General features: G+C 58.3%; 3 protein-coding genes across 6 annotated transcripts; 2 read left to right on the top strand and 1 right to left on the bottom strand.

The window, feature by feature from the left end:
* ETHE1 (ETHE1 persulfide dioxygenase) lies at nucleotides 1-6,978 on the top strand. The gene is made up of 7 exons (XM_086864906.1): nucleotides 1-195; nucleotides 1,587-1,731; nucleotides 2,702-2,847; nucleotides 3,975-4,104; nucleotides 5,461-5,550; nucleotides 6,392-6,508; nucleotides 6,615-6,978. Exons 1-7 carry the CDS (start codon nucleotides 85-87, stop codon nucleotides 6,662-6,664), a joined length of 789 nt encoding a protein of 262 aa, XP_086721032.1. The 5' UTR covers nucleotides 1-84; the 3' UTR covers nucleotides 6,665-6,978.
* Nucleotides 6,979-7,171: 193 nt separating this feature from the next.
* Nucleotides 7,172-16,316, top strand: PHLDB3 (pleckstrin homology like domain family B member 3). 4 transcript variants are annotated; one of them, XM_086864901.1, is made up of 11 exons: nucleotides 7,172-7,315; nucleotides 8,576-8,614; nucleotides 8,812-8,904; nucleotides 9,591-9,683; nucleotides 10,656-10,758; nucleotides 10,866-10,902; nucleotides 12,293-12,371; nucleotides 12,503-12,619; nucleotides 13,259-13,436; nucleotides 13,567-13,652; nucleotides 15,353-15,549. In XM_086864901.1, exons 1-11 carry the CDS (start codon nucleotides 7,250-7,252, stop codon nucleotides 15,452-15,454), a joined length of 993 nt encoding a protein of 330 aa, XP_086721027.1. In that variant the 5' UTR covers nucleotides 7,172-7,249; the 3' UTR covers nucleotides 15,455-15,549. The 4 variants fall into 4 exon arrangements, with proteins under 4 accessions (XP_086721027.1, XP_086721026.1, XP_086721025.1 ...); XM_086864900.1 differs by having other exon boundaries at nucleotides 7,173-7,315; nucleotides 15,320-15,549; XM_086864899.1 differs by having other exon boundaries at nucleotides 7,196-7,315; nucleotides 13,608-13,652; nucleotides 15,353-16,316.
* Nucleotides 16,317-17,131: 815 nt separating this feature from the next.
* On the bottom strand, nucleotides 17,132-21,660 carry LOC147648965 (uncharacterized). The gene is made up of 5 exons (XM_086864903.1): nucleotides 21,226-21,660; nucleotides 19,946-20,071; nucleotides 19,204-19,383; nucleotides 18,583-18,720; nucleotides 17,132-17,941 (listed from the first exon to the last, which is right to left on the bottom strand). The coding sequence occupies exons 1-5, from the start codon at nucleotides 21,569-21,571 to the stop codon at nucleotides 17,160-17,162; spliced, it is 1,572 nt and encodes a 523-aa protein (XP_086721029.1). The 5' UTR covers nucleotides 21,572-21,660; the 3' UTR covers nucleotides 17,132-17,159.
* Nucleotides 21,661-21,710: the final 50 nt, after the last annotated feature.

The raw sequence follows: 21,710 nt of genomic DNA, 5'->3' as shown, positions 1-21,710 counted from the left end.
TTAAGGAACTTCCCGCCTCTCCTCAGCCCCGCCCCCTCGCTCTTAAAGGGGCCGCGCTCCCCCCCGGGCCCCGCCGCCGCCGCCATGTTGCTCCGCCGCCTCTCGGCCGCCGCCATCGCGACTATCGCGACAGTCGCGAGCCGGAGAGGCCTCGGCACGGCCGGGGGGGAGGGGCGGCAGCTGCTGCTGCGCCAGGTGGGGGAGGGGCGGCCGCAAAAAGGGGGGGGGGGGGGATTTAATCGGGGGGGGAGAGGGGCGGGAAGGGTTCAAAGGTCACGGGGTGGGGGAGGGGGGGAAACGTCACTGGGGGGGGAGGGGGAGGGGATTTGGGGGGGATTTTTGGGATTTTGGGAGGATTTTGGTGTTTTGGGGGGATTTTAGGGGATTTTGGTGGTTTTGGGGGGATTTGGGGGATTTTGGGGGGATTTTGGGAGGATTTTGGTGTTTTGGGGGGGATTTTAGGGGATTTTGGTATTTTTTGAAGGAATTTTGGGGGGATTTTGGTGTTTTTGGAAAATTTTGGGGGGGTTTTGTGTTTTTGGGGGGATTTTTGATGTTTTTGGAATTTTTGGGGGGGATTTTGGTGTTTTTTGAAGGATTTTTGGGGGGATTTTTTGTATTTTTGGAAAATTTGGGTGTTTTTCATTGTTTTTGATGCTTTAGGGAGGTTTTAGAGAGTTTCAGGCATTTTTTTTTGCTATTTTGAAATACTTTTTGGCAGTTTTTGGGGCACTTTGTCTGATTTTCACTATTTTTGTTACTTTGTGCTATTTTTAGTGATTTTTTAGTGAGTTTCAGGCAGTTTTTTGGCTAATTTGAGATATTTTTTAGCACTTTTTGGGATGATTTGGTCGATTTTCACATTTTTTGTCACTTTGTGCTATTTTTAGCGAGTTTTTAGGGAGTTTCAGGCGCTTTTTTTTGTTATTTTGAGATATTTTTTGGCAGTTTTTGACTGATTTTCGGTACTTTTGACTGATTTTCACTATTTTTGTCGCTTTGTGCTATTTTTATGAATTTTTAGGAATTTTTTTGGCTATTTCAAGGTATTTTTACCGCATTTTCAGCCCATTTCGAGTCCATTTTCTGCCATTTTCCAAACTCTTCCCCCCGTTTTTCACACCTTTTCCTCTCCACGCCCCTTCCATCCTCCCCCACCCCCTTTTTTCCCCATTTCCCGATTTTTTAGGGGTTTTTTGGGGATGCTTTGTCTGATTTTCACATTTTTTGTTGCTTTCTGCTATTTTTAGCGACTTTTTAGGGCATTTCAGGTAATTTTTTTGCTATTTTCAGGTATTTTCGGGCAGTTTTTTAGGACTATTTGGGTTGTTTTGTCATTTCAGGGAGCTTTTAAAAAGTTTTTATGAAGTCTTAAGGAACTTTTGGGATTTTTATGGCGTTTCCAGCCCATTTTGAGTTATTTTTGAAGATTTTCTGGGCAAATTCGAGTCCATTTTCTGCCATTTTCCAAACTTTTTTCCCCCCTTTTTCGCACCTTTTCCTCTCCACGCCCCTTCCATCCTCCCCCACCCCGTTTTTTCCCGATTTCCCCATTTTTTTGGGGTGTTTTCCCTCGTTTTCCCCAGCTCTTCGAGGCCTCCTCCTGCACCTACACCTACCTGCTGGCCGACGCCCGCAGCGGCGACGCCGTCATCATCGACCCCGTGCTGGAGACGGTGCCCCGCGACCTGCGGCTGCTGCGGGAGCTCGGCCTCACCCTGCGCTACGCAGGTGGGGCCCCGCCCACCCGGGACACGCCCCTTTTGGCCCCGCCCACATGCTCCTTTAAGCCCCTCCCACTGTCTTGTAAAGTGCCTATAAGGTGCTGGCCCTTTAAGAGTTTACTATGTGCTCATTTGGCTCCGCCCACCGAGGACACGCCCCTTTTAACCCCGCCCACATGCTTTTTTAAGCCCCTCCCACCAGCCTAAGCACCATTCATAAGGCGCTGGCCCTTTAAGAACCGCCCATGTGTCCCTTTAAGCCCCTCCCACAATGCCACACCCCTTTTAACCCCGCCCACCTGGTCTTTAAGCCCCTCCCACTGTCCTGTAAAGTGCCTATAAGGTGCTGGCCCTTTAAGAGTTTACTATGTGCTCCTTTGGCTCCGCCCACCGAGGACACGCCCAGTTTAGCCCCACCCACATGCTCCTTTAAGCCCCTCCCACTGGCCTCAACCAGGCTTGTAAGGCGCTGGCCCTTTAAGAGCCACCCATGTGTTCCTTTAAGCCCCTCCCACAATGCCACACCCCTTTAAACCCCACCCACCAGCTCTTTTAAGCCCCTCCCACCCATTTGAAAAGGCGCTGGCCCTTTAAGAGCTGCCCGTGTGCCCCTTAAGCCCCGCCCATGCGGTCCCTTAAGCCCCTCCCACCGTGCCACACCCCATTAAACCCCACCCCCATGGTCCTTTAAGCTCCTCCCCCTGGTCTGAAAAGCATCTAAAAGACGCTGGCCCTTTAAGAGCCGCCCACGTGGTCATTTAAGCCCCTCCCACAACGCCACACTCCTTTAAACCCCGCCTACACTGCCCTTTAAGCCCCTCCCACAACACCACACCCCTTTAAACCCCGCCCACGCTGCCCTCACTGGGAATCACCGGGGGGGTTATGGAGGGGGGGGGCGGAGCCTCTCCCCTCGCCGTGACGTCACTCCCCGCCCCCCCCCTCTCTTTTCCCGCGGCGATGACGTCACGGCGCAGCCAACACGCACTGCCACGCGGATCACGTGACGGGCTCGGGGGCGCTGCGGCGCGCGCTCGGCTGCGCCAGCGCCGCCTCCCGCGCCAGCGGCGCATGCGCGGACCTGCGGCTGGGGGAGGGGGACGAGCTGCGCTTCGGGGAGTTCGTGAGTGACCAGCCCCTCCCCCACCCCGGGAATGGAGGGGGGGGGGGGGAGGGGTCCGGGAGAGGGTCCGGGGGGGATGGGGGAGGGGGAGTTTGGGGTGGGGGGAGGGGGAATTTGGGTTGGGGGAGGGGGAGAGTTTGGGTGGGGGGAGGGGAATTTGGAGGAGGGGAGGGGGAGATGTGGGGTGGGGGAGGGGAGTTTGGGGTGGGGGGAGGGGGGTTTGAGGTGGGGGAGGGGGAGTTTTGGGTGGGGGAGGGGGGTTTGGGATGGGGGAGGGGGAATTTGGGGGAGGGGAGGGGAGTTTGGGGTGGGGGGAGGGGGAGTTTGGGGTGGGGGAGGGGGAGTTTGGGGGAGGGGAGGGAGAGATTTTGGGGTGGGGGAGGGGGGTTTTGGGTGGGGGAGGGGGGGTTTGGGTGCCCCAGGTGGGATTTTTTGGGGGTCCCGGAGCAGATTTTGGGGTCCCAGTTTGGATTTTGGGGTCCCCAGTTTGATTTTTGGGGTCCCCAGTTTGATTTTTGGGGTCCCAGTTTGATTTTTGGGGTCCCCAGTTTGATTTTTGGGGTCCCCAATTTGATTTTTGGGGTGCCCAGTTTAGTTTTTCGGGTCCCCTGACGGTTTTTTGGGGTCCCAGTTTGATTTTTGGGGTCCCAGTTTGATTTTTGGGGTCCCCAGTTTGGATTTTGGGGTCCCCAGTTTGATTTTTGGGATCCCCTGACGGGTTTTTGGGGTCCCAGTTTGGATTTTGGGGTCCCCTGATGGTTTTTTGGGGTCCCCTGATGGTTTTTCGGGGTCCCCTGGCGGGTTTTTGGGGTCCCAGTTTGGATTTTTGGGGTCCCAGTTTGGATTTCGGGGTCCCCAGTTTGATTTTTGGGGTCCCAGTTTAGTTTTTGGGGTCCCAGTTTGGATTTCGGGGTCCCCAGTTTGATTTTTGGGGTCCCTGATGGTTTTTTGGAGGTCCCAGTTTGATTTTTGGGGTCCCCAGTTTGATTTTTGGGGTCCCCTGACGGTTTTTTGGGGTCCCAGTTTAGTTTTTGGGGTCCCAGTTTGGATTTCGGGGTCCCCTGACAGGTTTTTGGGGTCCCCAGTTTGATTTTTGGGGTCCCCTGACGGTTTTTTGGGGTCCCCAGGCGCTGCGCGTGGTCCCCACCCCCGGGCACACCCCCGGCTGCGTCACGTTTGTTCTGGATGATTCCAGCATGGCCTTCACCGGGGACGCGCTGCTGATCCGGGGCTGCGGCCGCACCGACTTCCAGCAGGGTAACTGGGATGGACTGGGAGGGACTGGGATGGACTGGGATTGAACTGGGATGGACTGGGAGGGACTGGGATGGACTGGGATGGACTGGGAGGGACTGGGAGGGAACTGGGATGGACTGGGATGGACTGGGATGGACTGGGATTGAACTGGGATGGACTGGGAGGGACTGGGAGGGACTGGGATTGAACTGGGATGGACTGGGATGGACTGGGATGGACTGGGAGGGACTGGGATGGACTGGGAGGGACTGGGAGGGACTGGGATGGACTGGGATGGACTGGGATTGAACTGGGATGGACTGGGAGGGACTGGGATGGACTGGGATGGACTGGGAGGGAACTGGGATGGACTGGGAGGGACTGGGATGGACTGGGATGGACTGGGATGGACTGGGATGGACTGGGAGGGAACTGGGATGGACTGGGAGGGACTGGGATGGACTGGGATGGACTGGGATGGACTGGGATGGACTGGGATGAACTGGGATGGACTGGGAGGGACTGGGAGGGACTGGGATGGACTGGGATGAACTGGGATGGACTGGGATGGACTGGGATGAACTGGGATTGAACTGGGATGGACTGGGAGGGACTGGGAGGGACTGGGAGGGACTGGGAGGGAACTGGGAGGGACTGGGATGGACTGGGAGGGACTGGGAGGGAACTGGGAGGGACTGGGAGGGACTGGGATGGACTGGGAGGGACTGGGAGGGACTGGGAGGGACTGGGAGGGACTGGGAGGGACTGGGATGGACTGGGAGGGACTGGGAGGGACTGGGAGGGAACTGGGAGGGACTGGGATGGACTGGGAGGGACTGGGAGGGACTGGGAGGGACTGGGGGGGACTGGGAGGGACTGGGATGGACTGGGAGGGACTGGGAGGGACTGGGAGGGAACTGGGTTGGACTGGGATGGACTGGGAGGGACTGGGAGGGACTGGGAGGGACTGGGAGGGACTGGGATGAACTGGGATAAACTGGGATTGAACTGGGATGGACTGGGATGAACTGGGATGGACTGGAAGGGGACTGGGAGGGACTGGGAGGGACTGGGAGGGACTGGGATGGACTGGGATGAACTGGGAGTTACTGGGAGGGACTGGGAGGGACTGGGAGGGACTGGGACGGACACTGGGGATACTGGGAGGGACTGGGATGGACTGGGATTGAACTGGGAGGGACTGGGATGAACTGGGATGAACTGGGCTGAACTGGGAGTTACTGGGATGAACTGGGAGGGGTTTAAAGGAGGTTTGGGCTCACTGGGATGAACTGGGAATGAACTGGGATGGCTTCAGGGGTGACCTGGGCGTGGCCTGGGGGCGTGGCCAATGACGTCATTGCCCCGCCCCCCCAGGCTGCGCGCGCACCCTGCACCGCTCCGTGCACGAGCGAATCTTCACCCTCCCCGAGAGCTGCCGGATCTACCCCGGGCACGACTACGCGGGTGGGGGAGGGGCTCCGGGGGGTGGGGGAGGGGCTCGGGGGGTGGGGGAGGGGCGGTGGGGGAGGGGGAGGTCCCGGTAACCCCTCCCAGTTTGTCCCAGTTTATCCCAGTTTATCCCAGTGCAACCCCCGGCATGGCTAGGCGGGTGGGGGAGGGGCTCGGGGGGTGGGGGAGGGGCCGCGAGGTGGGGGAGGGGCGGGGGAGGTCCCAGTAACCCCTCCCAGTTCATCCCAGTTTGTCCCAGTCCATCCCAGTTTGTCCCAGTCCACCTCAAGGAACAAGATGGAACTCAGGGGTCACTCAGTGGTCACTCTGGGGTCACTCAGGGGTCACTCAAGGGTCACTGGGAGTCACTCAGGGGTCACTCAGGGTCATTGAGGTCACTCAGGGTCACTCCGGGGTCACTCAGAGTCACTCAGTGGTCACTTGGGGTCACTCAGGGTCACTCAGGGTCATGCAGGGGTCACTCCAGGGTCACTCAGGGTCACTCAGTGGTCAGTCAGGGTCACTCCGGGGTCACTCAGGGGTCACTCAGGGTCACTCAGGGGTCACTCAGGGTCATTGAGGTCACTCAGGGTCACTCCGGGGTCACTCAGGGTCACTCAGGGGTCACTCGGGTCACTCAGGGGTCACTCAGTGGTCACTCGGGGTCACTCAGGGTCACTCAGGGTCATGCAGGGGTCACTCAGCTTCACTCCGGGGTCACTCAGGGTCACTCAGGGGTCACTCAGGGGTCACTTGGGTCACTGAGGTCACTCAGGGTCACTCAGGGGTTACTCATGGTTACTTGGGTCACTGAGGTCACTCAGGGTCACTCAGGGGTCACCGCCCCTCCCCCCAGGTCACACGGTCTCCACGGTGGGGGAGGAGCGGCGCCACAACCCCCGCCTGACGCTCGGCGTCGACGACTTCGTGGCCCTGATGGAGCGGCTGGACCTGCCCCGCCCCCGCCTGATGGGTTCGGCCCCTCCCCCACCCCTTAAACCCCTCCCCCACCCCTCTGACCCCTCCCTCACCCCTTTAACCCCGCCCCTTTCTCCCCTCCCCCCCCCCCCTTTCCTCAGACATCGCCATCCCGGCCAATCTGCGCTGCGGGATCCAGGATGATCCTTAGCCACGCCCATTTCCGCCGGAAAACACGCCTACTTCCGGCTCAGACCACGCCCACTCCCAGCTGAAACTGTGCGTCTCTTCCGGTGGAAAACGCGCTCACTTCCGGTTGAAGCCACGCCCACTTCCGGCTGAAATCACGCCCGGATTTTGGCTCAAAGTGCGGCCACTTCCGGGTGAAAGCCGCGCCCACTTCCGGCTCAAACCACGCCCATTTTGACTCGGAGAAATTTGTAAACCCCCTTTGGCCACGCCCTCCCGGCCACGCCCCCTCCGCGCGTTCCCGCCAATCCAAATAAAAGCGGTTCCGTGGCTGAAGTGGGCGTGGCTTAATGGAATGAGAGGGGGGGAAGGGGAGGGATAAAGGGGGCGTGGCCTCGTCGCGGTTCCAGCCCCGCCCCCTTTTCTCCAGGTGAGGCGGAAGTGGCGCTGACGTCAGCGCCCCTCCCCCGCCCGGCCAGGTGCGCTCGCGGCGGCTCCGGGGGGTCCCGGGAGGGGAGGGGGGAGGGGAGGGCGGACCCCGCCCCGCCCCCACCGCGGGTCCGGTGACCTTTGACCCCGCCCCTCCCCCACCCCGGGAGCGGCTCCCATGGTGCAACGCGGCGGGGGAGAGACCCCCCCCTCCCCCAGCGGGGGGGGAGAGGAGAGCGGAGGGGTGAGACTGGGATGGACTGGGATGGACTGGGACAAACTGGGATTGAACTGGGATAGACTGGGACAAACTGGGATTGGACTGGGATGGACTGGGATGGACTGGGATTGAACTGGGATAGACTGGGACAAACTGGGATTGGACTGGGAGGGACTGGGATTGAACTGGGATGGACTGGGAGGGACTGGGATGAACTGGGACAAACTGGGATTGGACTGGGAGGGACTGGGATGGACTGGGACAAACTGGGATTGGACTGGGAGGGACTGGGATGGACTGGGATGGACTGGGATTGGACTGGGATTGGACTGGGAGGGACTGGGATGGACTGGGACAAACTGGGATGGACTGGGATGGACTGGGATGGACTGGGATGGACTGGGATTGGACTGGGATTGGACTGGGATGGACTGGGATGGACTGGGATTGGACTGGGATGGACTGGGATGGACTGGGATGGACTGGGATGGACTGGGATGGACTGGGATGAACTGGGATGGACTGGGATGGACTGGGATGGACTGGGATTGAACTGGGATGGACTGGGACAAACTGGGATGGACTGGGAGGGACTGGGAGGGACTGGGATGGACTGGGACAAACTGGGATTGGACTGGGAGGGACTGGGATGGACTGGGATGGACTGGGATTGGACTGGGATGGACTGGGATGGACTGGGATGGACTGGGAGGGACTGGGATGGACTGGGAGGGACTGGGATGGACTGGGATGGACTGGGATGGACTGGGATCAAACTGGGATTGAACTGGGACAAACTGGGATGGACTGGGATGGACTGGGAATGGACTGGGATCAAACTGGGATGGACTGGGATAAACTGGGATCGAACTGGGAGGGACTGGGATGAACTGGGAGGGACTGGGATGGACTGGGATGGGACTGGGGGGAACTGGGATGGACTGGGAGAGGGTCTGGGACGAACTGGGATGAACTGGGAGGGACTGGGAGGCCTCACGGCAGCACTGGGACAAACTGGGAAGGGTCCAGGTTGGACTGGGTTATACTGGGATGGACTGGGAATGGACTGGGAGGGGACTGGGATGGACTGGGACAAACTGGGACAAACTGGGATGAACTGGGAGGGACTGGGATGGACTGGGATGGACTGGGAGGGACTGGGATGGACTGGGAGAGGGTCTGGGGGCAACTGGGACAAACTGGGATGGACTGGGAGGGAACTGGGAGGGACTGGGAAGCCGAACTGGTCCAAACTGGTCCGAACTGGTCCGAACTGGGAGCCAGGACGGGACGGCGGCGGCGCTGGAAGGGCTGAGGCTGGAGGTGCGCCCCTCCCCCACCCCTCCCCCGCCCCTCCCCCCACCCAACCGGTCCGACCAGGGCGGGGCCCCCCCCCGCCCGCCCCTCCCCCACCCCGAGTGGGGGGAGGGGGGAAAAGGGGGCAGTGACGTCACTCCCGCCCCTCCCCCCACCCCTTTATTTTTTATTTTTTATTTTTTTGTTTTTTTTGGTTTTTTTAGGACGAGCCCCCCCCGCAGGAGGGGGGGGGAGGGGCGGCGGCGGTGACGTCAGAGACGATGACGTCACAGGCGGCGGTGACGGCGGGGGGGCAGGTGGGGGATGGGGGGGAGGGGGAATTTTGGGGGGGGGGTTTGGGTGATTTTGGGGCCATTTTTGGTGATTTTGGGGTAATTTGGGTGATTTTGGGGTGATTTTGGGTGATTTTGGGGTAATTTGGGTGATTTTGGGGTGATTTTTGGTGATTTTCGGGTAATTTGGGTGATTTTGGGACCATTTTTGGTGATTTTGGGGTGATTTGGGGTGATTTTGGGGTAATTTGTGTGATTCTGGGCTAATTTGGGTGATTTTTGGGTGATTTTGGGTGATTTTGGGGTAATTTGGGTGATTTTGGGGTAATTTGGGTGATTTTGGGGTGATTATGGGAGTGATTGGTAAATTTCAGTGATTTCCGGTGATTTTGGAGTGATTTTTGGGGTAATTCGGGTGATTTTGGGGTGATTTTGGGCGATTTTCAGGTGATTTTGGTTATTTCATGGTGATTGGTGAATTTTAGTGATTTGGGGATGATTTTAGGGTGATTTGGGGTGATTTTGGGGTGATTTCGGGTGATTTTTGGTGATTTTGGGTGATTTTGGGATGATTTCGGGTGATTTTGGGTGATTTTGGCTGATTTTGGGGTGATTTTGGGGTGATTTCGGGTGATTTTGGGTGATTTTGGGTGATTTTGGGGTGATTCTGGCTGATTTTGGGGTGATTTTGGGTGTTTTCGGGCCCCCAGCTGATGTTCTCGCACTGCACCGATCGGCGCTGGATCCTCCTGGGCCCCCCCTGCGACCCCCCCCGGGTGCTGGCCCTGCGCAGCTCGGTGCAGGTGACCCCGAGTGACCCCTGAGTGACCCCTGAGTGACCCCCGAGTGACCCCTGAGTGACCCCTGAGTGACCCCCGAGTGACCCCTGAGTGACCGAGTGACCCCTGAGTGACCCCTGAGTGACCCCTGAGTGACCCTGAGTGACCCCCGAGTGACCCCTGAGTGACCCAAGTGACCCCTGAGTGACCCCTGAGTGACCCCTGAGTGACCCCTGAGTGACCCCTGAGTGACCCCCGAGTGACCCTGAGTGACCCCTGAGTGACCCTGAGTGACCCCTGAGTGACCCAGAGTGACCCCTGAGTGACCCTGAGTGACCCCTGAGTGACCCCTGAGTGACCCTGAGTGACCCTAAGTGACCTCTGACCCCTGACTGACCCCTGACTGACCCCTGACTGACCCTGAGTGACCCCTGAGTGACCACTGAGTGACCCTGAGTGACCCTGAGTGACCCCTGAGTGACCCCTGAGTGACCCCTGAGAGACCCTGAGTGACCCTAAGTGACCTCTGACCCCTGACTGACCCCTGACTGACCCCTCACTGACCCTGAGTGACCCCTGAGTGACCCCTGAGTGACCCTGAGTGACCCTGAGTGACCCCTGAGTGACCCCTGAGTGACCCCTGAGAGACCCTGAGTGACCCTAAGTGACCTCTGACCCCTGACTGACCCCTGACTGACCCCTCACTGACCCTGAGTGACCCCTGAGTGACCCCTGAGTGACCCTGAGTGACCCCTCAGTGACCCCTCAGTGACCCCTCAGTGACCCTTGAGTGACCCTGAGTGACCCCTGAGAGACCCTGAGTGACCCCTGAGTGACCCCTGAGTGACCCTTGAGTGACCCTGAGTGACCCCTGAGAGACCCTGAGTGACCCTGAGTGACCCTGAGTGACCCTAAGTGACCTCTGACCCCTGACTGACCCTGACTGACCCTGAGTGACCCCTGAGTGACCCCTGAGTGACCCCTGGCCGTCCCCAGGGCGCCATTGGCCTCCAGAGGTCCGACAGCCTCCCCCGACGCCGCGGGGGGGCCCGGCCGGGACCCCCCCAACCCCCCCGGCCCCGCTCCCACCACGGCCAGGGTGAGTGGGGGAGGGGCTGGGGGGGTGGGGGGAGGGGCTGGGGGAGGGGCTGGGGTGTGGTCTCTGATTTGTGTCCCCGCCCCTCCCCCTTTCCCCTCCCCCGCCAGGTGCGCTGGAGGTGCAGCTGGACGCGGAGTCCTACAGGTGAGGCCGGAGTGACCCCGGAGTGACCCCTGAGTGACCCCCGAGTGACCCCGGAGTGACCCCGGAGTGACCCCTGAGTGACCCCTGAGTGACCCCGGAGTGACCCCGGAATGACCCCTGAGTGACCCCGGAGTGACCCCGGAGTGACCCCTGAGTGACCCCGGAGTGACCCCGGAATGACCCCTGAGTGACCCCGGAGCGACCTCAAAAATAGCCCCAAACTGACCCAAAAATTGGCCTAAAATTGACCCAAAAATGACCCCAAACTGACCCAAAAATGACCCAAAAGTGACCCCAAAGTGACCCAAAACTGACCCCCAAAGTCCCCCCTCAAATCTGACCTAAAACCACCCCAAAACCGCCCAAAATTGCCCCAAAACAACCCAAACCCACCCAAACCGCCCCAAAACCACCCCGAACTGTCCCAAAATCCCGCAAAGTCACCCCAAAATCACCTCAAAATCCCCCCAAAACCACCCCAAAATCTCCCCAAATCACCCCAAATCACCCCAGAATTGCCCAAAATCCCCCAAAATCCCCCCAAAACCACCCCAAAATCTCCCGAAATCACCCAAAATCACCCCAAAATGTCCCAAAATCTCCCAAAATCTCCCAAAATCCCCCAAAACCGCCCCAAACCCCACCCCAAAACAACCCAAAAACGACCCCGAACTGTCCCAAACTCCCCAAAATTGCCCAAAATCCCCCAAAATCCCACCAGAACCACCCCAAAACCACCCCAAAATCTCCCGAAATCACCCAAAATGTCCCAAAATCCCCCAAAACCGCCCCAAACCCCACCCCAAAACAACCCAAAAACGACCCCGAACTGTCCCAAACTCCCCAAAATTGCCCAAAATCCCCCAAAATCCCACCAGAACCACCCCAAAACCACCCCAAAATCTCCCGAAATCACCCAAAATGTCCCAAAATCCCCCAAAACCGCCCCAAACCCCACCCCAAAACAACCCAAAAACGACCCCGAACTGTCCCAAACTCCCCAAAATTGCCCAAAATTGCCCAAAATCCCCCCAAAACCACCCCAAAATCTCCCGAAATCACCCAAAATTGTCCCAAAATCCCCCAAAATCCCCCCAAAACCACCCCAAAACAAACCAAAAACGACCCCGAACTGTCCCAAACTCCCCAAAATTGCCCAAAATCCCCCAAAATCCCACCAAAACCACCCCAAAACCACCCCAAAATCTCCCGAAATCACCCAAAATCACCCAAAATGTCCCAAAATGTCCCAAAACCGCCCCAAAACCACCCCAATCCCCACCCCAAATCAACCCAAAAACGACCCCGAACTGTCCCAAACTCCCCAAAATTGCCCAAAATCCCCCAAATTCCCCCCAAAACGCCCCCAGTGACCTCCCAGTTTCCCCAGTGCCTGTCTCAGACTGGCCGAACTGGAGCGCCGCGTCCGGGAAGCTTTGGCCGAGCGCGAGCGGCTCCTCCGCGCCAGGGTGAGGGGGCGTGGCCTCGTCTGTGGGCGTGGCCTCGGTGGGCGTGGCCTTTACATGCAAATTCCTGCGTGGGGTTGGGGTTGGGTGTGGTCGGAAGGGGGCGTGGTTATTTTTTTTTTCCTGCGCCCCAGGAGGCCCGGAAAGCTGCCAAGGCCACGCCCACGGAGGACACGCCCATTTGTGGTGAGGCCACGCCCACTCCCGCAGAGGCCACGCCCGTTCCGGCTGAGGCCACGCCCCCTACTGAGGTGACCCCCTCCCCCACCCACGGGGGATTTTTGGGGGGAATTTTGGGAGGAAAATTTGGGGGGATTTGGGGAAAATTTTGGGGGATTTTGGGAAAATTTTGGGGAGATTTTGGACGGATTTGGGGCAGATTTGGGGCGGATTTTGGAAAGGATTTGGGGAGGATTTTGGGAAAATATGGGGAGGATTTTTGAGGGGGATTTTGGGAGGATTTTGGAGGGATTTTGGGGGGGATTTGGGGAAAATTTTGGGCGGATTTTGGGGAGGATTTGGGGAAAATTTGGGGAGGATTTGGGGCAGATTTTGAGGAGGATTTTGGGGGGATTTTAGAAGGATTTGGGAAAAATTTGGGGAGGATTTGGGGCGGATTTTGAGGAGGATTTTGGGGGGATTTTTGAGGGATTTTAGGAAAATTTGGGGTGAATTTGGGGGGGATTTGAGGGGGATTTTGAGGTGATTTTAGGGGGGGGATTTTGGAGGGGTTTTGGGGAGGATTTTGGAGCATCTCAAGCATCTGGGTGGGATTTTAGCTCCTTCCTGGGCTGCATTTTGGGGCTCACCCACCAATTTTGGGGGTTCTGGGGGTCCCGAATTTCTGTGGGTTCTGACTTTGGTTTTTTTTTTGGGGTGGGGGTCTCCAGCCCGACCTGCTCTGTGCCCTGCGGGCCCGGGGCCACCGGCCCGAGGCTGTCGGGGGTCTGCGGATTTTGGGGGGGTCCCTGAGGGGGCCCCTGACCAAAATGGGGGGACGCATCAAGACCTGGCGGCGCCGCTGGTTCCACCTGGACCCGCAGAGGAGGGTCCTGGCCTATTACGGGGGTACCCAGGGGGTGATTCTGGGGGTCTGGGGGGGATGATGTGGGTCTGGGGGATGTGGGGTTATGGGGGGGAGGGGTCTGTGGGGTTTTGGGGGTCTCAGGTGAACCCCATCGTGTCCCCCCCACCCCAGACCAGGCGCAGACGAAGCTCAAGGGCGTCATCTACTTCCAGGCCATCGAGGAGGTTTGGTACGACCCCGGGCGCGTGGCCGGGAAGGTGAGGTGGGGTCTGTGGGGTGGGGTGGGGTCTGTGGGGTCTGTGGGGTGGGGAGGGGTCTGTGGGGTCTGTGTGGTCTGTGGGGTGGGGAGGGGTCTGTGGGGCGGGGTAAGGTGTGTGGGGCAGGGTGGGGTCAGTGGGGTCTGTGGGGTCTGTGGGGTCTGTGGGGTCTGTGGGGCGGGGTGGGGTCTGTGGGTCACATTGGGACTCGTGGATCTGGTTGGAATCTGTGGGTCACACTGGGATCCATGGGTCACACTGGAATCCATGGGTCACACTGGGATCTATGGGTCAGTTTGGGATCCGTGGGTCAGTTCGGGATCCATGGGTCAGTTTGGGATCCGTGGGTCACGCTGGAATCCATGGGTCAGTTTGGGATCTGTGGGTCGGTTTGGGATCCGTGGGTTACACTGGGATCTATGGCTCAGTTTGGGATCCATGGGTCAGTTTGGGATCTGTGAGTCAGTTTGGGATCTGTGGGTCAGTTTGGGATCCATGGGTCACACTGGGATCTGTGGGTCACACTGGGATCTATGGGTCAGTTTGGGATCTATGGGTCATGCTGGAATCCATGGGTCAGTTTGGGATCTGTGGGTCAGTTTGGGATCCGTGGGTCAGTTTGGGATCCATGGGTCAGTTTGGGATTCGTGGGTCAGTTTGGGATCCATGGGTCAGTTTGGGATCCATGGGTCAGTTTGGGATCCGTGGGTCAGTTTGGGATCCATGGGTCAGTTTGGGATCCATGGGTCAGTTTGGGATCTGTGAGTCAGTTTGGGATCCATGGGTCACTTTGGGATCTATGGGTCACACCGGGATCCATGGGTCAGTTTGGGATCTATGGGTCACAATGGAATCTATGGTCACTTTGGGATTCATGGGTCATTTTGGGATCCGTGGGTCAGTTTGGGATCTATGGGTCAGTTTGGGATCTGTGGGTCAGTTTGGTATCCATGGGTCACTTTGGGATCCATGGGTCACACTGGGATCCATGGGTCACACTGGAATCCATGGGTCACACTGGGATCTATGGGTCAGTTTGGGATCCGTGGGTCACTTTGGGATCTATGGGTCACGATGGAATCCATGGGTCACTTTGGGATCCATGGGTCAGTTTGGGATCCGTGGGTCAGTTTGGGATCTATGGGTCAGTTTGGGATCCATGGGTCAGTTTGGGATCCATGGGTCAGTTTGGGATCTATGGGTCACACTCTAATTCGTGGGTCACATCAGGATCTGTGGGTCAGTTCGGGATCCATGGGTCACACTGGAATCCATGGGTCACACTCTAATCCGTGGGTCACACTGGGATCCGTGGGTCAGTTCGGGATCCATGGGTCAGTTTGGGATCCGTGGGTCAGTTTGGGATCCGTGGGTCAGTTTGGGATCCATGGGTCAGTTCGGGATCCATGGGTCACTTTGGGATCCATGGGTCACTTTGGGATCCATGGGTCACTTTGGGATCCGTGGGTCAGTTTGGGATCCGTGGGTCAGTTTGGGATCCGTGGGTCAGTTTGGGATCCACGGGTCAGTTCGGGATCCATGGGTCACTTTGGGATCTATGGGTCACACCGGGATCCGTGGGTCACATCACGACCCACACCTCTGGGGGACCCCCCCCCCCCCAGCCACCCCCTGCCCCCCATTTCTGACCCCCAAGTGCCCCCCAGAGCCCCAACCCGCGCCTCACCTTCTGCCTCAAGACCTACGAGCGCCTGTTCTGGCTGGTGGCGCCGAGCGCCGAGGCGCTGCGCATCTGGATGGACGCCGTGCTGACGCTGACGCGCGGCGCCGCCGCCTTCTGACGCCGGAGCCTTCGCCGGACTTTTCCGGAATTTTCCTGACCTTTACCAGCCTTTTACTGCCTTTTCCCAGCATTTTCTGGCCTTTTCCGGACTTTTCCAGCCTTTTCCGGGCCTTTTATTGCCCTTTTCCGGCCTTTTCTGGGCCTTTTCCTGACCTTTTATTGCCTTTTTCCGGCCTTTTTCTGATTTTTCTGGACTTTTCCAGACTTTTCCTGACCTTTTATTGCCCTTTTCCAGCCTTTTCTGGGCCTTTTTCTGACCTTTTATTGCCTTTTTCCGGCCTTTTCCGGCCTTTTCCTGACCTTTTCCTGACTTTTTCTGGACTTTCCCAGACTTTTCTTGACCTTTTATTGCCTTTTTCCGGCTTTTTCTGGTCTTTTCCCAGCATTTTCTGGCCTTTTCCGGACTTTTCCGGCCTTTTCCTGACCTTTTATTGCCCTTTTCTTGCCTTTTCCGGGCCTTTTCCCCTCACCCTTGTGGCCTTTTCCGGCTTTTTCCGGCCTTTTCTAGCATTTTCTGGGCCTTTTCTGGCATCTTCCTGACCTTTTTCCAGCATTTTCTGGCATTTTCCAGCCTTTTCTGGCTTTTTCTTGGCCTTTTCCGGCATTTTCCCGCCTTTTTCCCCTCACGTTTTCCCGCCTTTTTCCCCTCACGTTTTCCCGCCCTTTTCTCCCCTCACGTTTTCCCGCCTTTTTTCCCCTCACGTTTTCCCGCCCTTTTCTCCCCTCACGTTTTCCCGCCTTTTTCTCCCCTCAAAATCCCCCTTTTCTCCCCAAAATGGAACTGGGAGCCCCGAGCCCTTACTGGGAGCACTGGGAGCTTCCCCTCCTTGTATTTATTAAAGGTTTTTTTGGGAAAAAAACTCCTTTTCTGGTCATTTTTGGGTTGGGGGAGGGGCTGGCTGGGCCTTAACGAGCTTTTTCTAATGATTATTATAAATTATTATTATTATTATTATTATTATTATTATTATTATTATTATTATTATTATTATTATTATTATTATTATTATTATCATTATCATTATTATTATTATTATTACTATTATTATCATTATTATTATTATTAATCATTATCATTATCATTATTATCATTATCAATATCATTATTATTATCATCATTATTATCATTATTATCATTATCATTATAATATTATCATATTATTATCATATTATTATTATTATTATTATTACTATTATTACTATTATTATCATTATTAATTGTAATAGGCAAAAAAATTAAAACCGAAATAAATGGCAAAAGGTTTTTTTAAATTATTAATTAATATAGTTAATTTAAAAATTAAATCGAAATTAAATTTAAAAGATTTTAGATTTAAATTATAATTTAAATTTTAAGCCTAAACTTAAACATTTTTAATTAAATTTAAAGTTAAAAATTTAAATTTAAAATTAAGTTTAATTTAAATTTTTTAAGTTTGAAATCTAAATTTAAACATTTTAATTAAATTTAAACTTAACAATTTAAATTAAGTTGAGAATTAAGATTTAAATGACATCTAAAACTAGCATTTAAATGAAATTTAAAATTAAAATTAAACTTCTATTTAAAATTAACTCAAATTAAATTAAAACCAAACCAATCCCAGAATTCCCTCCAGCTCCGGGAACGTTTTTACCCCAAAATCCCAAATTTTCACCCCAAAACTCGACTCCGTTTCCCGCCTCAGCTTTTATTCCCGCCCTCAGCGGAGGAGGGGCCACAACAGGAAGGGGAGGAGCCACCCGGGCCCGCCCAGCGATTGGCCCCGCCCCACCGGCCCTTTCACCCCATCCTTGCGCCCCATTGGCCGCCCGGAGCCCACGTGACCGGCGGCCATCTTGTCACCGGCAGCCATCTTATCCTCGGTGGCCATTTTGTCACCGGCGGCCATCTTATTTCCGGTGGCCATCTTGTCACCGGAAGCCATCTTGTCTCCAGTGGCCATCTTGTCACCGGAAGCCATTTTATCTCCGGCGGCCATCTTGTCACCAGCGGCCATCTTGTCTCCTGAGACTGTTTTATTCCCGGCAGCCATCTTGTCCCCAGCGGCCATCTTGCCCCCAGCAGCCATCTTGTCTCCTGAGGTCGTTTTATTCCCAGCAGCCATCTTGCCCCCGGAGGCCATCTTGCCCCCGGCCGCCCGCCTTCCCCCGACAGCCCCGCCTCGCTCCGGCGCCGCCGTTTCGGCGTCGCCAGGCCTCACATCGCCGTCACCGGCGGCCATATTGCCGCCCGCCTCATCATCTTTACCATCCGCCATCTTAGTGACGTTGGTGGGCGTGGCCGTGGGGGCGTGGCCGTGCGGCAGCAGCTCCAGGCGGGGCAGATCGGGGGCGAAGAACGTTTTCTCGCCCAGCTGCCGGTTGCAGAGGTCGCCATGGCAACAGGAGCCGGTGATGGCGGCGTCGGCGTCGCCGCGGCGCTCCTGGGCGCAGTCGCCGTCGGGGACGCAGCCGCGCACCTCGCGCCGCAGGGTGTGGTTACCTGAGGGGAGGGGGGCGGGGTTTAAAAGGGGCGGGGTTTAGAGGGGAAGCCCCGCCCCCCATGGGTTATTGGCTCACCCAATCACAGGGTGCAGTTACCTGGGAGGGGGCGGTTTTTAAAGGGGGCGGGGTTTAGAGGGGAAGTCCCGCCCCCCGTGGGTTATTGGCTCACCCAATCACAGTGTGCAGTTACCTGAGAGGGGGCGTTTTTTAAAGGGGGCGGGGTTTAGAGGGGAAGTCCCGCCCCCCGTGGGTTATTAGCTCACCCAATCACAGGGTGCGGTTACCTGAGAGGGGGCGGGTTTTAAAGGGGGCGGGGTTTAGAGGGGAAGTCCCGCCCCCCGTGGGTTATTGGCTCACCCAATCACAGGGTGCGGTTACCTGAGAGGGGGCGGGTTTTAAAGGGGGCGGGGTTTAGAGGGGAAGCCCCACCCCCCGTGGGTTATTGGCTCACCCAATCACAGGGTGTGGTTACCTGAGAGGGGGCGGGGTTAAAAGGGGGCGGGGTTTAGAGGGGAAGCCCCGCCCCTCGTGGGTTATTGGCTCACCCAATCACAGGGTGCAGTTACCTGAAGGGGGGCGCGGTTTAAAGGGGGCGGGGTTTAAAGGGGAAGCCCCGCCCCCCGTGGGTTATTGGCTCACCCAATCGCAGGGTGACGTTGCCGTGGAAACAGCCGCGGTGGTCGCCGTGGCAACGGACGACGGTGCCGGGGGGGCAGGGCCCGGCGGGGGGGCAGCCGAAGCAGCGCAGGCCGTTGGGGGGAGGGGCGGTGGTGTTGGCTGGGTGGGGGAGGAGGGGTCAAAGGTCACGGGGTCAAAGGTCAGGGGGTCAAAGGTCACGGACCCATCTTCCAATTGATGCACCGGGAGCGCCGGACCAGTTCATCCCAGTATAAACCAGTGGGTCCCAGTCGATCCCAGTTCCCTCCCAGTCCCTCCCAGTCCATCCCAATCCCCTCCCAGTCCCTCCCAGTCCCTCCCAGTCCATCCCAGTCCCTCCCAGTCCCTCCCAGTCCATCCCAGTCCCTCCCAGTCCATCCCAGTCCCTCCCAGTCCCTCCCAGTCCATCCCAGTCCATCCCAGTTTGTCCCAGTTCCCTCCCAGTCCATCCCAGTCCCTCCCAGTCCCTCCCAGTTCCCTCCCAGTCCCTCCCAGTCCCTCCCAGTCCATCCCAGTCCATCCCAGTTTGTCCCAGTCCATCCCAGTCCCTCCCAGTCCCTCCCAGTTCCCTCCCAGTCCCTCCCAGTCCCTCCCAGTCCGCACCGCTCTCGCTCCCCAGTGCTCCCAGTGCTCCCAGTGCTCCCAGTTCCCCGTTGCAGGACTCCCCGGGGCAGTTCCGGCGCCGCTCGAACAGAACCAGCCCCGGCAGCTGCAGCGCCCGGGCCAGAGCCCCCGGCTGACCCCGGCCGCAGCCCCGGGCGGTCAGCGCCACGCCGCCGTGACCTGGGGGTCACACAGGGGTCAGGGGTCACTCAGGGGTCACGCAGGGGTCACGCGGGGGTCATGCAGGGGTCACTCAGGGTCGGTCAGGGTCACCCAGCGTCACTCAGGGTCACTCAGGGTCAGTCAGGGGTCACCCAGGGGTCACTGGGGTCACTCAGGGGTCACTCAGGGGTCACTCAGGGTCAGTCAGGGTCAGTCAGGGTCACTCAGGGGTCACCCAGGGGTCACTGGGGTCACTCAGGGGTCACTCAGGGGTCACTCAGGGTCACTCAGGGGTCACAGGGGGCAGGGGGATCATTGGGGGAGGGGCAGGGGGTCACAGACCTGAAGAGATCCAGCCCCACATCATCCCCTGCCCCACATCCCTGCCCCACATTTCCCACCCCACATCTCCCACCCACCCACATCTCCAGCCCCACATCCCTGCCCCACATCTCCCACCCCACATCGCCCACCCCACATCGTCCACCCCACATCGCCCACCCCACATCTCCCACCCCACATCTCCAGCCCCACATCCCCAGCCCCACACCCTGCCCCACATCCCCAGCCCCACACTCACTCCAGCTGAGAACCGCCAGGGCCTCGCTGCACACGTCGCTCTCCGTGGGGCAGGAGACGTTCCTGGGCTGGCGGCAGCTGCCGTCGTCGTCCTCCCCACAGCTCAGGCACTGCAGCCCCATGGAGCCTGCCCCACACATTGTCACCCCACACATCACTGCCCCACACGTCACTGCCCCACACATTCCAGCCCCATGGAGCCTGCCCCACACATTCCAGCCCCACACGTCACTGCCCCATGGAGCCTGCCCCACACATCCCTGCCCCACATATTCCAGCCCCACACATCACTGCCCCACATGTCACTGCCCCATGGAGCCTGCTCCACACATCCCTGCCCCACAGATTCCTGCCCCAGGGAGCCTGCCCCACACATTTCCACCCCACAGGTCACTGCCCCACGCATCACTGCCCCACACGTCACTGCCCCACACATCCCTGCCCCAGGGAGCCTGCCCCACACATTTCCACCCCACACGTCACTGCCCCACGCATCACTGCGCCACACGTCCCCGCCCCACACCTTCCCACCCCACGGGTCCCCGCCCCACGCGTCACCGGCCCCAAACATCACCGCGCCCTCCCTGCCAGGCCCACGACGTGTCCGGGCCTGTCCCAGCCCCACCCACGGCACGCCCCAGAACCCCCCGCCCCACGGCTGCTGCCCCACAGCCCCCTGGCACCCCCCTGCCCCATAGATCTGATCCTTGATATCCCCTGCCCCATAGATCTGATCCTTGACATCCCCTGCCCCATAGATCTCAGCCTTGTCAGCCCCTGCCCCACAGATCTCGGCCCTGACACTCACCCGCCCCACAGATCTGATCCTCAACATCTCCTGCCCCACAGATCCCAGCTGTGCCACCCCTTGCCCCATAGATCTGACCCCCAACCCTTCCTGCCCCACAGATCTCAGCCCTGTAACCCACCTGCCCCAGCCCCACAGATCTGACCACTGACACCCCCCCTGCCCCACAGCTCCTGCCACACAGGGCCCTGCCACCCACCCTCCCAGCCCCACAGACTCCCCTGCCCCACAGATCTGACCCCAAACACCTTCTCTGCCCCACAAGCCTCTGACACTTCACTGTCCCTGCCCCACAAGTCCCCTGCCCCACAAATCTCATCCCCACAGCCCCACAGCTCCTGCCCCACATCCCCCTGCCCCAGCCCCACATTTGTCAACCCTCAAACCCCCCTGCCCCACAAACCCTGACCCCGCCTCGCCCCACAGATCCCCCCCCAAGTGCCCCCCAAGTGCCCCCCAAGTGCCCCCCGTACCTGGCAGCAGCAGCAGCAGCAGCGGCAGCAGCCGGGCCCCCCCCATGGCCCGGCCCCACATCTCGGCCAGGCCCCGGGGCCGTGGGGCAGAACCGCCCCATTTATGAGAGCCGGGACTGGGTGGGGCGCGGGTGGGGCGAAGGTGGGGGGCCCTCGGGGCTCCCCGCCCCATAGCGCGGCCCACGGTGCCCCACGGCATCCCCGCCCCACAGCGCGGCTGCTGCCGGGCTCTGTGCCCCATAGCGCAGCGCCAAAGCTGCGCCCCATGGAACAGCCCCACAGAAAAACCCCATAGAGGAGTCCTAAAGCTCTGCCCTATAGCTCTGCCCCATAGAAAAGCCCCCATAGCTCATCCCCTATAGCTCTGCCCCATAGAAAAGCCCCCATAGCTCATCCCCTATAGCTCTGCCCCATAGAAAAGCCCCCAGAGCCCATCCCCCATAGCTCTGCCCCATAGAAAAGCCCCATAGCTCATCCCCTATAGC

This window comes from Cyanistes caeruleus, chromosome 28, assembly GCF_971803275.1.
Source record: "Cyanistes caeruleus chromosome 28, bCyaCae1.hap1.1, whole genome shotgun sequence".
NCBI classification, from domain to species: domain Eukaryota; kingdom Metazoa; phylum Chordata; class Aves; order Passeriformes; family Paridae; genus Cyanistes; species Cyanistes caeruleus.
Note: the sequence above shows the minus strand (reverse complement) of the source record. Positions and strands in the feature narration are given on the sequence as shown.

Excerpts from the sequence above, each read along its gene's own strand:
- ETHE1 (XM_086864906.1), top strand. The coding sequence starts at position 85 with ATGTTGCTCCGCCGCCTCTCGGCCGCCGCCATCGCGACTATCGCGACA. Across the intron at positions 196-1,586 it reads GGCAGCTGCTGCTGCGCCAG|CTCTTCGAGGCCTCCTCCTG; the intron begins GTGGGGGAGGGG and ends CGTTTTCCCCAG. Across the intron at positions 5,551-6,391 it reads CCCCGGGCACGACTACGCGG|GTCACACGGTCTCCACGGTG; the intron begins GTGGGGGAGGGG and ends CCCTCCCCCCAG.
- PHLDB3 (XM_086864898.1), top strand. The coding sequence starts at position 7,250 with ATGGTGCAACGCGGCGGGGGAGAGACCCCCCCCTCCCCCAGCGGGGGG. Across the intron at positions 7,316-8,575 it reads GGGGAGAGGAGAGCGGAGGG|GACGGGACGGCGGCGGCGCT; the intron begins GTGAGACTGGGA and ends ACTGGGAGCCAG. Across the intron at positions 12,620-13,258 it reads AGGCCACGCCCCCTACTGAG|CCCGACCTGCTCTGTGCCCT; the intron begins GTGACCCCCTCC and ends GGGGGTCTCCAG.
- LOC147648965 (XM_086864903.1), bottom strand. The coding sequence starts at position 21,571 with ATGGGGGCTTTTCTATGGGGCAGAGCTATAGGGCAGAGCTTTAGGACT. Across the intron at positions 18,721-19,203 it reads AGCACTGGGGAGCGAGAGCG|CCAACACCACCGCCCCTCCC; the intron begins GTGCGGACTGGG and ends TCCCCCACCCAG. Across the intron at positions 17,942-18,582 it reads CAACGTCACCCTGCGATTGG|GTAACCACACCCTGCGGCGC; the intron begins GTGAGCCAATAA and ends CCCTCCCCTCAG.